This window comes from Coccomyxa subellipsoidea, assembly GCF_000258705.1.
Source record: "Coccomyxa subellipsoidea C-169, whole genome shotgun sequence".
NCBI lineage: Eukaryota > Viridiplantae > Chlorophyta > Trebouxiophyceae > Coccomyxaceae > Coccomyxa > Coccomyxa subellipsoidea.
The window spans coordinates 1179331-1194361 of NW_005178036.1; the positions used below are offsets into that span (position 1 = coordinate 1179331).

At 53.6% G+C, this 15031-nt stretch overlaps 2 protein-coding genes across 2 annotated transcripts; one reads left to right on the forward strand and one right to left on the reverse strand.

The window, feature by feature from the left end:
• Positions 1-385: 385 nt before the first annotated feature.
• Positions 386-7915, reverse strand: COCSUDRAFT_65984 (hypothetical protein; the record flags this gene model as incomplete). The annotated part of the gene is made up of 18 exons (XM_005648052.1): positions 386-898; positions 1082-1265; positions 1621-1846; positions 2182-2361; positions 2535-2640; positions 2774-2854; positions 3015-3146; positions 3289-3360; positions 3493-3550; positions 3680-3768; positions 3860-3928; positions 5483-5690; positions 6066-6273; positions 6580-6731; positions 6836-6984; positions 7110-7253; positions 7383-7511; positions 7679-7915. 18 exons carry the CDS (start codon positions 7913-7915, stop codon positions 851-853), a joined length of 2472 nt encoding a protein of 823 aa, XP_005648109.1. The 3' UTR covers positions 386-850.
• Positions 7916-8937: 1022 nt separating this feature from the next.
• Positions 8938-12078, forward strand: COCSUDRAFT_15190 (prolyl-tRNA synthetase; the record flags this gene model as incomplete). The annotated part of the gene is made up of 8 exons (XM_005648053.1): positions 8938-9120; positions 9247-9372; positions 9502-9726; positions 10006-10251; positions 10735-10941; positions 11232-11375; positions 11512-11624; positions 11904-12078. 8 exons carry the CDS (start codon positions 8938-8940, stop codon positions 12076-12078), a joined length of 1419 nt encoding a protein of 472 aa, XP_005648110.1.
• Between the last annotated feature and the right edge of the window lie 2953 nt (positions 12079-15031).

The following is a 15031-nucleotide window of genomic DNA, read 5'->3' on the forward strand; positions in this document are numbered from 1 at the left end:
ATAAAGAAGGTCCACTTTCCATTGCACTCAAACCTTTCCCGTGCGTGACATAGGTATTATGGCTCAGTACGTGCAGTGTCAACAATGGCGCAGCACGGCTCAATTTTGGCGCTCTTGCGAGCCTTGGTGATTGCCACAAAATAAGAAGTATGAAAGTGCAATGTGATCACAGCTAGCTCTTTACTTTGCTAGCTCTTTACTTTGCTAGCTCTTTACTTTGTTGGGCAACGGAATCAAATTCTGAAACGAGGGAAGGAATGGGATATCCTAATCGATTGGAGCAGACAAACTGGTACAGTGAGAGAAAAACAAGGTTTCTCTGCATGCAGACATGCTTGGATCCAGTTCATACATAGTGTTATTTACGCCCAGGCCACTATTTTCGGACTCAGCTTCATCCAACTTTACAGACAGAGAATTGAAATCCTCAATGTGTTACTTTGTTGTAATTCTGGCTGTTAAAAAGTATCCCTTGTCTCTCTTTATATACTGTAATGACTCTATAGTAGCTACTTGTCTCATCTCCGATCAATGTGAAGACCATCTCCAACGGCGGTCAGCAGTGAACCCTCAGACAAACCCCTCTCACAAGAAACCCCACTTAAACTGAAATTCCCAAGCAATATTGGAATACACTGGATCCTGCCAGCTAAATTTGCTGCCACTAAAACACCTGATAAAAAGGCAGGCATGCAAAATTAGGCCTGCCTGGGCTGAATATTGCTTCATATTCTTAATATGATGAGATGCAATTGCAGTTCTTCCTCACAGTGCATTTTTGAGCCCAGAATCGTTGGATTTATCTTTCCGATTGGCCTGCCCAGAGAAGCTCTGTTGAAAAATGAGAATTTCAGGCTCGCCCCACCACCCACAGCTGATCTTCCTTTGTGGCAGCAATCTGTCAGGCAGCACCCCTGCCACTCAGTGCTTGCCCGTTACTGGAATGCTGAGGTGCTTTCAGGTGCCTGCATTAGTCAGCACTCCTACATACACCGGATCTCTTGCCCAGCAATTTTGAACAACTGAAACTGGCAGCCATGCCGATATCAGGAAACAGTCAGCAGCCGTAGTGGGGGCATACCTCTTCCTGAGCCTCCTCCGAGTCATGCTCGTCGGTATTCTGTGTGGGCGCAGAGCCGCTGCGGCCGATGAGGACCATGGCAGCGATGGCGATGATGGAGCCTGCCAGCCCCGGCAGCGCATCCCTGCAGCCAGCCAGGAAGCCCTGTCCATTGCCTGCGCGCGCCTTGCTGCTGTCTGGGGTCCTGCAAATATTCAGCAAGAAACCACTGAGCTTGGTCTTGCTGCTGTCTAGGGTCCTGGAGTGATCCAAGCAAGACCCACTGAGCATCATTCAAGTCTCTGAGATCGGCGCAGCGCCCAAGACCCAGTCTGCAGCCGTCCGGCCATTACAGCAAAGGTACAGATTGCGCAAGGGCTTTTTGAACAAAACAATGATGGACTTGTGTTGTCTTAGCCTCACACTTGCTACAACAAGGGCATGCTTTTGTGAAAGGCCATTTGATGTTCCAATTTTTGGGTCTCCCAGGAGTGCTCGATCTGCAGGAAATTTCAATGGTTCATCTCCACTGGTGCTGAGCGCATGTGCATGGGCAGCACCTGGGGCGCATGATGGGCTGGGGCCGCAGGGGAAGCCCCTTGTAGGAGCTGCAGTCCACGGCCCATGCCTGCCGAGTGACCTCCACTGGCACCGGCAGCTTCAGGCCCAGAGGAGTTGTCACGCCAGAGCCGGAGCTGGAGGAGGAGCAGTTGGAGCCTGCAGAGCCGGGCCTCCTGTCCCTGGGCGCCGGCAGCCTGAACCCTGCCGAGGACGGCCGTCGGCTGCCTGCATGCACCATCAGTCATGCGTCATGTCAGCACTTTACTCATCAGTCCTCACCACCTGCACTTCCTGCATGTCTGGAGAGCGGTTTGCCCAGTGCCCTAGAGTTTTGCATTGATGGGTGAACAAGTGCCTGAGAACCCCGTTTTACTCATCAATTGCACTTGCATTTATGGCTTTCTTATTACCTGAAGCGTACCATTCTCTTGACGCTATGCTGCAAATTAGGAAGACTTGTGTGCTCTCAAGCTGCCCAGTAGACGAACTCGTATGGGCATTCACATTTCTCATGATTGACAAGCAAGATCTGGATAACATGTGCAAGAAATGTATCTTACCGGCAGAGGGCGGGCGGGGGCGCGCATCGGAGACGGGAGGGGTGGCAACGGCCAGGTCTGCGGCGGAGGGGTCGCTGTGGACGGAGAGAGTGGGGCTCAGCGCTGGCGCATCGTCGAGTGCCATGTCAAATACGCTGTCCTTGTCCCTCCCCGTGGGGCTGCTGTATGCGCTGTCTGTGCCTGTGTCCAATAATCATCTTCAGTGCTGCTCCTCATCCCTACAAAGGATAATGGCCTTGATGGCCAGCGCACATGGCTCTGGCATTGGCCGGGGGACTGACAAAATGTCTGCCCTTTGCATGAAGTGTTTTCCCCTACAGTACGGTTTAGGGGTGTGTGATGGGTACCAATACCTGCCGGCTTGACATCAGGGATGTGCTCCAGGTACAGTTCGCGCGAAAGGTTGCTCCTCTTCGGCTTGTGCACTGTCTCGGCAATCACCGTGCTCAGCCGCAAAGCCTGCGCGCAGAGGAACCTTATGTCATCATTTGCTGTGTTGCGGTAACTCAAGCTGTCACCGCGTGTTCTGGGCAACACAAACGGCAAACTATTTTGCATGCAGCATGGCAATTAGTCATCAGACTGTGTGTACCTTCTCGTAGCTGCGCGTGCGTGACATGGACTCTGCGCGCAGCTGCGCTTGCTCTCCCTTGCTGACAAACTCTGGGATTCCCTGCATGCCACCACACGGCATCTGAGCACCGCTGCTTTTTTTGCTCCACATCAGCACCCATCTGACTGCCCACATACAGGGTTATTCGGACATGACACAATAAGACTGATTCAGGCAGAGGGAGGAGGATTGGGTATTGCATTGTTGTGTGAGTGCATACCTTGACGCCCTGATCCACGCAGGCAGTTGCGAGGCTCCACAGCGCGTGACAGGTGGCAGTCACGTTTTTGCCAGTCAGTACGTCTGATGTGGCCACCAGATCGTCCTGCCTCAAGCCCAGCGCCTTGCAAGCCTGCTCCCAAGCCCATAAATGTGGAAGCCTGATCTAGTAGTGCACATGCATGCAGACGTCACTGTTTTAAAGTGAGGCTGATTGAGAAGAGAGCCACTGTGAGCTGCACTGTGAGCTGCCCTTCTTGCACTGAGAAGGTCACCTCCTGGAAGCGGTTGAGATCGTCCAGCATTGCAGAGTAGCGGCGCTCTCCAAACTCCTGAGGCAGGATCCTCTGCGGGGATGCAGCAGCATCTCAGAGCCCAGCCGCGTCAACAGCGACTTCATTAATGTATTTCTGAGCACAGTACCTTGCAAAAAGCAATGGTCATCAAGGAAGCAACTGGTAAGCTGTGAGTCTGCGCACCGTGTTACGTAAGCTGCGCCTGAACACATGCGCCAGGACAATATCTGCCACGCGACCCCTGCACAATCATCGGCAGCACCTCGATCGTCCTGAATGTCTTATGATAACAGGATCTGAGGCTCAGAGAGGCCGCACGGTCTTGTGTTATGGCAGGCAGTTGTTTTAGGCAGGGGGATGAGAGACTTACAGGACGCAGCCTGACATCAGAAGGGTAGCCAGCGAGGTGTCAGGGAGGCGCTGACGCAGAACCTGGGAAAGCCATTTCCTTGCTTGTCCCTGCAATCATGACAGTCACGTCGTACACTTGACATTCTTGCAAGGATAAAGGTGAGAACTAATTTGTCTACTCAACAAGGGCACATCCTACCTGCAGAAATGTTTCTGCCGCGTACTTGAAGTCTTGCTCCGCAGTAAACACCCTGTACGTTTCCAGCTCCTGCAAAGCCGTCAAATACTCATTATCAGGCGACACATGGTGACTCGGCATGCACGAGCCAAGCGCACCAAACGGCTCTGAAGACATTGATGCCGCTCATCAAAGAAATCTTTATCCTAGGTCAAAATTGCTGAGTGTGTTGTCTGGAATGATGCCTCAGCTATCTACATTCTATGCCTAAATGGGGTCCGTCCAACGGTCAGCATAACTTGCACTCCGTTCAGCGTTTGAGCCAGTACTCCACGATGTTCTGCCAAACATGGACTCGAAGATTCGGTTTGACCTCTATCATAATAGGACTGAGGCCGGGACGGGAAGGTTCTGTACCATCGCAGGCAAATTAGGCGAAGGTTGCGATGCAGGGGGCACTCTGACGTCCGAGAAGCTTGTGCCTTGCGATGAAGGATTTGAACAGACTGGTGTGGGTTTGTGCGGTTTATCGTTGCAGCTTTTGAGGCTCAAGGGCATATGAGCGTTGCATCTGTTCTTCCGAGGATCCGTGTTTCCCGCCATCAACGTGTCTGCGTGGTAGGGCGTTCCTATTTGCAGGTGGAAAAGTGAAGTGGACCATTGGTACGTGCCGGCTATTCCAGTGCAGCTGGTGTATTAAGTCTGCTTGTAACTGTCTGCTAGCAGGAGATGGCGCGCAGGCGATGACCCTCCATCCATCAATACGCATATCGCAGCTCGACGTTGATCAATGGTCATGACATCATCATGATGATACATGCTGGCGCAGCATGCATGATGCATGCACATGCCCGCCGGGGCGCGGTGCGCATGCGGTACGCCCGGCGCCGTGCCATCCACATTTGGAAAGCGCCGTGGGGACAGCCTTTACATGATTGCATAGTAAGTCCCCTCACACTTTAACACCTTCTCACATCTCGGGGTTTTTACGCTCAGATTCTCCTTCATTAGAGATTATGCAGACATGTCCTTCATGTAATGCCGCAAGCGGCCTCTGCCTTGATCAACGATTCATGAGCATCAATGTCAGCATGGCACGACGGCGCCATCAGATGATCATATAGCAGCCCTGGATTCCAGATGAACCCCTCATCTGTCAACGCATATGGATGCAGAGCATCTTGTCTGTTATTTGTGTCATGTCCTGCTGCGGCGGCCTCTCTTCTGCATCCTGCTGGATCTTGCTGGTGACTCATCCGTGGGTGATGCCGATGACTGAGCCGGATCCCCCGCCTGCACCAGAGTCTGAGCCTGGGCCCCAAGGCCTCTGAGGACAGTGTCAAGCTGCATCCTCATATCGTGACGGTGCCTGCGGAGAGACAAATGCCCCTGTCTTTTCCCAAAACGAAAATGGCTGCAGAACAAGACGCCTGCGCTTCTCAATCGCTGTGAAAACCCAGCCGCCGCCAGCATATATTTCTCATCCCACTTGTCAACCAAGGCACATGCACAAACAGATAATGAAAGAAAGTAGATACCTACATATAAAAATTGTTGCGAGATCAAAGTCACGCCATCGACGTGGCATGCGTTTTTACTGCTCCAGGAATAGAACAGCGTAGAGAGGGGGAGTGCGGGCCCCACCTTGCCCTTGTGGGCGCGTTTGCCGCGGCCCTCGGGGTTGCCGCCGGCCTCGGCTGCGTTGCGTGCCAGCAGCCTCTTCCTGGCCTCCTGCAGCGCGATCACCTCCATGCGCAGCATCAGCCATGCACCGCAGGTTTCGCGCGTCGGCATCTCCGGCGACGCAGTGGCCCCTACCTCTCCCAACAACGTCTCCACCGCCTTCTGGCTCCTGCACTCGGGCGATCGCAATGCTTAAAGGAGGCTCAACAATCTACTCCCGAAACTGTGTGATGATGTGACATGACAACCATCTTCTGGACCCTGCACTTGAGCAGTTGCCACATGTCATGTGACAGAGTGCCCCATGTAGAGATCAGACTTGCTCCTTCCTTGCATTAAATCACAAAAAGAGCTTGGGAGTCATGGAATTTTGCTCATCATTCTGCCTTTATGCTGACATCATTCATAGCCAGAGCCCACCTTTATTGTACGGTGCAAAGTGGGACAGACAGACCCAGTCTACAGATGCTGAACGCATACAAGGTACCTACAGAAAAGCAGTGAGCAGAGCAGTGGTGCAAGAGTCAGGGGTGAGCAGGCGCACTTGGCTCCGCCGCTGACTCGGTTGAGCTGGATGTTGCCGGTCTCGCGCGTCTGGGCGCCGCGCACATACACCCCGGGCTTGGCGGGCCACATGGGCGTGACCTCGATGTCAAACAGCGAGGACGTGCCCACGATTGGCACCTCTGACACCGCCGGGGGCACCACCACATTGGGCAGGGGCGGCGGCGGCGGTTGCGCAGGCACGTGCACTGCAGACACCGTCACACCGTCACTCGCAGACATGCACACTTGGGGCTGTGAGGGATGCGCAAGCATATATGGACCCACAAGTCTCTGGTTGGGTGAGCTTAAAATTTGACAAGCGCAGCTAGAAATAACATTTGGGCACAGGCGTGGGGGCAACTACCGCCCTATGCATGGCATCAATCCTAGGGCCGGTCCGACTGTGCAGTATGCTCTAATTAGTGACCTTCAGAATTAGCTTCACAGCTGAACTCTTTCTAATACCACATTAGGGGGCCACAATAGTCTGGTGTCGGAAGTTGGCGCCTCACCAGGTCTGACGGGCTGAGCTGCTGCTTTTCGAGCAGCGGCTTCCTGCCTCTGCGCAGCCTCAATCACTGCAGCTGCCTCCAGCACTTTGTTCTCCTCTGCATCTTGCAGCGACGTGCGCGCAAGCAGCATCTCAATCGCCTTCTTGCGATCCCTGCAGGTGGAATGCTCAAAGTCATTGCTGCAGAGTGCTCCAGAAGCGACCAACAATGTTGCGACACCAGCGTAATGATCAGCGGAAGGCTGTGGTCTGCTTACTTCTCGTGCTGAGCGTTGAAGGGATGCTTGACGATGATTTGATTTGCAATGCTCTCCTCAGAGCCTTCCCGGGCGATGGCGAGCGCTCGGGCCACAGCATAGTAGCGAGCTTTCAAGTCCTCGCAACACCTCGGCTTGCCGCCAGGAAACTGCATTGCACCAGCACCCAGCAATTGCAGCATGGTGCACAGAACAATTTCCACACTTTCAACAGCACTGCTTACATCATGAGCATGTCATCAGCAATCTTGGCAAGACAGGGGTGCCCACTCACCTCATACCGGTCTGTGATCACCAGGAAGCGCAGGTCAAACTGTTCGCACATGCTGATCAGAAAGTCTGTCTCTTCTCGGCTCCACTCCGGATCTTTGGGCACCACATTCGTCCACTCCTCCTCATCGTAGTTGTACACCATCATCTGCAGCAATTCATCCGACATCAGTCCTGATCATCTGGCAATGCAAGGGCAAATTGCCATTGGGGAAAAGGCGCTGCTGTCCTGCATAAGCCATGTGTAGTGTTGCGGGGAGAGAGAGCCTTCAAGCACCTTCTTGTTGTACTTTGCAAAGGAGTATTCTCCCTCATCTGCGGGCCTGATTTTGCCAGCAGGATCTTTGTGGCACTTCACCCAGTGCTCCAGCTTCAGGTCATCGGTCCTGGCAGGGTTGTGGAAGGGCTGCCACCGCCAAGTTATCTGCAGCAGCAGTTCTGTTAAGTCAAGCTGGCATCACCTGGATCATGTGCAATCACCATCCAGATGTGTTAGGGACCTGCCCAGAGCTGCGAGAGCGGTCTGTCAGTATAGCCTGCCAACTCATCGAAAGCTTGATCTGGGACTTTCACCTGGCCCTTGGCGGATGATTTCCGCTTTTGCTTTAGACCTTTGAGGTCCTCCTTTTTGCGCAGCTCCTCTGTCAGGACAGAGGGTACGATGGGGTGTGAACCACCAAGCAGAGCAAACGCCTCTCTGCTCATTCCCGCTGGTCGCTGCATACGTTCCTTTAGCTTTGCTGGTGCATCTGCCTTTTCTGCCGATGCAGCGCCCCTCGGCACCCCCAAAATGTCCCGGACATCGGCCATGACTTACATATACTCAGCAAAATTCTACATGCCTATGACAAAAGGAGGGGTTGGATCACCGATTGTAAAATCCATCAAGTGCACTGAGGCTATATAATACTCTAAGGCACCATGTGTTGGGGACGTTTTGTCTTGATCTTGGCACTAACAATAGACAGAACTCCTCCTGGGACTTTTTCCTTAGGAATGGAATGTGGGTCGTTTATTTACTTAAGGTTGATAAGGGATGCCTGTGCAATCGATATCTCTTCCCAAATAAAATCTTTGCTTTGCAGCTTACAAAATTTTCCAAACCACTCTGCTGACGCCATGTGCCGCCTCGATGAAGATGGATCGAAGGAGTTCCTGTTTGCGCCCTGCACTTGTAGAGTCGTGAGCATCTAGAGTTCATATTCTTTGGATCAAGTGGGGGACACCGATTGACGTCTTATTCTATTTGGATCTATTTGGCATTGCCAACACCTCCCTCACCATAGAAGCGGTGTATGATAGTTCTGGATCGGGAATTCATTGTAGCGGGGAAGGGAAAGTAACTTTGACATTATAGACATCGCTAGTTCTCGGATTTTCTAGCTGGTGCGACAAGACGCAAGACAGCCATGGCAGATGTCGTTGACAAGTTGGAGAAGATGGATGTAAAGGATAAGCCTGTCAAGAAGCCGAAAGCGCCAAAGCCGAAGAAGGAGCAGGCGCAACAGCCGGCAGGTATGAGCCATGGAATTTTGCTCGATTTGGAGTAGTGCCACACACTGGCTACAGGGCCTTCCAGGCTGTGGCAAGCCCAAAACTAGCAGTTAAGAGCGTTGTTATTGGGCAGGTGGGAAAGGGGAAAAGAAGAAGGAGACAAAGCTGGGCCTGAAGGCATCCAAGGCGGACAACTTTGGAGACTGGTACTCTGAGGTGGTCATTGAGTCTGAGATGATCAGCTACTATGATGTCTCAGGTACGTCACATGTTGAGCTCAGGATGATACCTGCAATACGGTACAGGGCTGAGTGATGACTTTCAGACACACCAACATCATGCTTCTCCTTGCAGGCTGCTATATTCTTCGCCCAAACTCCTTCTCCATTTGGGAGAGCATTACCGCCTTCTTTGACAAGGGCATCAAGGATCTTGGGGTCCAGAATGCCTACTTCCCCCTCTTTGTCACAGAAAATGCCCTCAACACTGAGAAGGACCACGTTGAAGGCTTTGCAGCGGAGGTAAGCGTACAGATCTCTCTTGGGTTAGCATGCTCACCTGCAGTCTCTCAAATGGCCATTGAACCGCTTGCACCCTTTGATGACACCTGTAGCAACGTCCCTGTGACAGTCATTGTGTGTACGCAGGTGGCCTGGGTGACAAAGTCAGGGCAGAGCGAATTGGATCGCCCCATTGCCATCCGCCCCACCAGTGAGACTGTCATGTACCCCTACTACGCACAGGCAGGCGCTCAATCCCCTGAAACTGAAATTGTCAAATGGCCTGGAGTGGGGAGGTCACTTGCATGCATGCAAAATTTTAGGTCGGGCTGGGGAGCCGGGTAGAGTGACGCCAGTGCAGTGCTAGGAGACACGAGCAAAAGCTTAATATTGGCCGTGCAGTGGATCCGGAGCCATAGAGACCTGCCATTGCGGCTGAACCAGTGGACGAATGTGGTGCGCTGGGAGTTCAAGCACCCGACGCCCTTCATCCGCACGCGCGAATTCTTGTGGCAGGAGGGCCACACCGCCTTTGCCACCAAGGCAGAGGCCGAGGAGGAGGTGCTCCAGATCCTGGACCTCTACTCCAGAGTCTACACCGACCTACTTGCTGTCCCAGTCTGCAAGGTCCGCCCACATGTGCATAGCCCAAAATGTTAGGGGTGATTGAACTACCCCAATTCAACTACCCCTAAAAATGTTGCCCATCATTGTCAGAGATGTGGTGTGCTTCTCAATGCGCCTCGCAAATGCTGCATTGGCCTTCTGCATCTGCGAGCCTGCATTGCACCAAGCCTCATTGTACCCTATCAGCAGCTGTACGATGCAGCATGGACATGATGACATGGTTTAAAGGAAGATATTTAATTGCTTCTTATGTTTGTGCTGATTGGATCTTGCCTGTAGGGGAAGAAGTCGGCGAAGGAGAAGTTTGCAGGCTCGCTGTACAGCACATCAGTGGAGGCATTTGTGCCGGCGACGGGGCGCGGGGTGCAGGGCGGTACCAGCCACTGCCTGGGCCAGAACTTCTCCAAGATGTTCAAGATTGAGTTTGAGGCGGACGACGGCAGCAAGCAGTTTGCCTGGCAGAACAGCTGGGGCCTGTCCACGCGCACCATCGGCGTCATGATCATGGTCCACGGAGACGACAAGGTGCCCATGCCCATTAAACCTTCTTTTACGCGTCCTAGATGGTGAAATGTGTGCCTCCACATGGCCAGCATGACATTACACTTATCCAGGTGTATGGTGATACCTGTTATATGCTGTAGACAACAGATGAAGGAAAATGCTGGGTTAGACTGCCCAACGGTGCTTCCCAATATCAGCTGAGGGGGTGCTGTAGCTGCTGTCAATTAGGGAAAGTGAAGGAGCGCAGTTGACAGAGATAATAGAAAGAGGTATGCAGACATGAAGGCAGAGCGAGCGTCAGGATATGTGTTCCTCTGGTCAATAGCACCAGATGACCTCTAGATGGGGCACCCTATCACAGCATGCATAGCAGGGATGCATAGAAGACAGGCCTGGCTCGGGCAGAAGGGGCACTAAAGACACTTGAGCCATGAGAGACAGGACATGGGCAGAAATACCATCACCTGCACCCGAGCAGTGTGTGACTTAAGTTTTGGCGCGCAGGGCATCGTGATGCCGCCGCGGGTGGCGCCGCTGCAGGTGATTGTGATCCCCATCCCGGCAGGCAGCATGTCAGACGCGCAGCGAGCAGAGCTGACCAGCACGACAGCAGACTTGGTGGCACAGCTGAAGCAGGCAGGCGTGCGCGTGCAGTGCGACGACCGCGACAACTACCGCCCCGGCTGGAAATACAACCACTGGGAGGTCAAGGTACAAATCACACTACCTTTGTACTCCCTGTACTCCATTGTACCTTTGTACTCCATCTACTTCATCATCAAGGTACCTGGGCTAGATGGAGATCTTTGTGGCTGGGTGCAGCGTTGTCCCTTGCGTGGATCAATGGTCTTGATATGATTGCGCGCTTGCGGACCTTGCGCGCTCACCATGAGCCGCAGAACGTTAAGCATGCATCCTTGAACAACTGGTGCTGTTTGCAAGGAAAGTTGTTGAGGCGTCATGTTCATTGAGGCATCATGTCCATTTCTGGCATGGTGCAGGGTGTGCCGATCCGGCTGGAGCTGGGGTTCAAGGACTTGGAAAAGAAGAGCGCAGTGCTGGCCCGGCGAGACACCGGCGCCAAAGAGACCGTCGCTCTGACTGATGTGGCAGCACGCGTCCCTGAACTGCTGGAGCAGATCCAGGTGCGCGCAGCTGCTTTGCCCTTTGAATATGAAGGACACCGTCTGTATGTCATGTATTGTGCAATTGCTGGCCAATCGAAGCAAAGGGAGGATGACTACTGCCATGCCGATTTTTCATTTGATTCCTGTGGTGCAGGCTGACATGTTGGCCAGATCCACTGCCGAATTTGAGGAGTGCAAGGAGACAGCCACAACATGGGATGAGTTCATGGCGGCACTTGACAGGAAGCACATGGTTCTGGCACCCTGGTAAGGCCTGGCTTTTCAGCACCAAGTGTCGCTTGTGCCAGATTTTCTCAGACTCTTCAAGACCTAGTCATATATATCCAATATCCTTCGCCACATGCTTGATACCCACCCACCCACCCACCCACCCATTCCCTTAATCAAATCATTCATATACTCAAAAGGGGGCCATGGTATAATCTGACACCTGCGAGGCAGCCCTTTCTCTCGTCATTGGCGCTCGGTCTGTCATCATGTTTGCACCCACTCTTGGCTTGGTCTGAGGCATTGTGGCGGTGACAGGGCGGATGAGGAGGAGATCGAGGAGGATGTGCGGAAACGCAGTGCGACTGCCGAGGCCATGGGCGCCAAGACACTGTGCATACCCCTGGAGCAGCCGGAGCTGCCGCCCGGCACCAAGTGCTTCGCGTCCGGCAAGGATGCTAAGAACTGGGCCCTCTGGGGCCGGTCATACTGAGCTTGGCTTAAGCCTCGCGTGCAGCAGCTTGGGATGTCTTTAATTTGATCAGCACTTTGCTCCAAATTTTGCTCGCTGTTGGGCTGATTCTGTGCTGGAAACAATAGACAAGGCGCCCTAAAGAGTTCTGCATTAGTCGCTGTTGTGCCTATTGTCCAAAAGAAGCTTGCTTGACAGTTTCAAGAAGGCAAGTTTGTCTGGGCAAGGGCTGTGGATCACCAATACTTCTGCCTGTCATTTTTACTGTGCAGTTTACTTACATTGTAACAACATTGTAATGGGAACGTGTCCTCAAAAGGGCGCAATATTCCTATGGCACAATTGCTGTCACACAGCCACTGCGCAGTGCCAATTGGCACCGATGCTTTAGCATTGCAAGGCATATGCATGCATGTGGAGCAGACTCTGCGGAGTCTGTGCACACTTAAGTTGCGCAACTTAGGCTTGGTACTCTGCGCCTGCTTTTTGCTGACACCTCAAAAGAGGCATGTTACAGCATGCCGGCATGTCTGGCCTTGTTTTGCACTTCCTTCATTCAGCACGCCTCCTTGGACCCGTGCAGAGGTCCGAGTGCGCACGAGCATTTCCATTTATTGATGGCCTGCTCCTGGCACGTGCCTTCATGGTGCCCGCATGCATGCATAAGAAGGATTCTCGGATGAGAGCTCGCTGTGCGCAAATAGACTGCTTCGAAAAGTCTGGCAGAAACAAGAACCTTTTAAGCGAGCCTAGCTTAAAAGTCCATTACCACGTAGGACCAAGGAAAACAAATTGCTGAGCCATCTGCATCGATTGACGCATTTAGTACATTTACCGCGCTTGCTGCATTGTTGCAAAATGTCATTATTCGTTTTGCTGGTCAGTGAAGCTGAGTGTGTGAGATCTCAAGGTTGACGCGCTCTTGTGGCTTTGGGGCATCTCTACACGGTTCACTGACTAAATCAGCAGCTAATCTACCAAATGATAGGTAAAATGACTGGTTCAGAGACTTAGATATAGATAAAGGATGTGAGATCACATCATTGTCCCTGGCCTGAGGCCACAGGATGCACCCATTCGGACCTGACACCCAACACAGACTGATCGAGGCTTTGACAGCTGTCCGTGAAGCCTTTGTAGACGCTCTCATATGGTTCAGCGACCTGTGCCTGGCGCTGTTCGACTGGCTTGCACAGGGCCAGGTAACACCATATAACCGTTGACATCTTACAACCTTGTTTGCTGAATAACTCCCTGCACAGCTGCAAAACTGATGTCTCTTTATTATCTGATGGTGATGGCTTCATCTGCAGCCTGCTGGCCCCGTGCATGCCCATTATTAGTCCCTGTGTGCCACTCAACAGAGCCACCCGGTGGATGTCATCAAGAAGGATGACGACCTGTGGAGCCCTCGGCATTCCCACATATCACCGGTGCAGCAGAGGTATTCAGCCGGCATGGCCTCTGAAGCAGCGTTCTTGTCTCACTTTCTGCCAGCCCCCGGCAACCACCCACCGCCCAGCGCGCAGCACATCTCCAGCTCCGCTCTGAGGGCTGACTTGCACCGGCACCGTCTACCAGGTAATCTCTGCAGTGCTGCTCATGAGAGTCAAACAGTGTACTCATGCATGCCTTGCATCATGCAGTTGCAAGAAGCTGAAGTGACATTTGTCCTGTGCAGGCCCTGGGCTAGCATCCTTTCCTGTGCCCCGGCTAGGAGAGGCTATTCTGCAGGATGGACGAGCAGCGGTGCAAGGGCACCATGGACCAAAGCCGGAGGCACCCCTTGGGGTTGCTTCGAGGCCTACCCCCTCCCAATCACAGCAGGCACTGCCCTACCAGCAAATGTACCAGCCGTACCCACCAAGCAGGTCTGGGAACATCACAGTCTGCCGCCTTGCCAAAACCCATCATCTCCTTGTCGCCTGCGTCTCTCCGGGAGACCACAGATGGTTCAGGGGTGCAATACAGTGAGGACTGTGCAATGACGGTCCTTTCCTGGTGCAAGGTCATCACAAGAACGGGGATTTGTCCGCAGGTTGACTGGCGTGCAGCACTCACAAGGCACTCGATTGATGGACATGGCAAGCAGCGGGCAGCCTCCGCATCTGCTGCATAGCCCTGCTCAGGCCACACTTCCAGCCAACATAGCCGTTCCTCACCACGTCCTTCCCCGGCCCAGCTACACACATCCAGCCCTCCTTCCGCACAGCAGCGCACCTCGCCACCTGCCAGCAGATACTGAAGCTGGTGCCGGCGCGGCAGAGCAGTCGGCTGCTTTGCCGTCAGCGCACACAGGCAGATTGCCAGCGCACCACTTCTCCCCGCCCCGCAGGCGGCCCTCCCTGCAGATGTCGCCTAACAGGCTCTCTGGCAGCGACGAGGCCCAGTTGCTGGCTGGCAGCATCGCAGATGCACCCTCACACGCTGCCAGTCAGGCTCCGGTGGTGTCCATACCGGCGATGGCGTCTGCGGCCAGCTTGCCCCTAATGCAGCTACCAGAGACCCACAGCGCAGCACTGAGCAGCGAAGTATACCAGGCAGTTGGGCCAGATGCAGAGCATGAGAGCAATGCAGCAGGCTTGCAGAGCGGCAGCTGGACAGCTTTGAGTGGAGCAGAAGCGGCCGGGGCTGGCTGGCTGAGTGCTATGGTCATGCCAGCCGACAGCAGGGGAAGGGCTGCGCCTGAAGATGTGGAGACAGGCGCTGCAGGCCAGTCTCAGATCAGGCACACTGCTGCATGGGGGCCTCCGATCGGCGCTCAGCAGACGCAAAGGGGTGAGAGAAAGAGCGCTTATCTCACACGTGCTATTGTCTCAATGTTTGTCGTAACTGTACCTTCAGAGTACTACTGTTTGCTCCTGAAAAGAATATCAGCATTAAGGAGTGACTCAGCGCAATGTTTGGTGCGCATCAGGCGAGTCACCAGAGAGGGCGGCGCAGCAGGCGGGCGAGGCGCTGAGTCCTGTGCAGA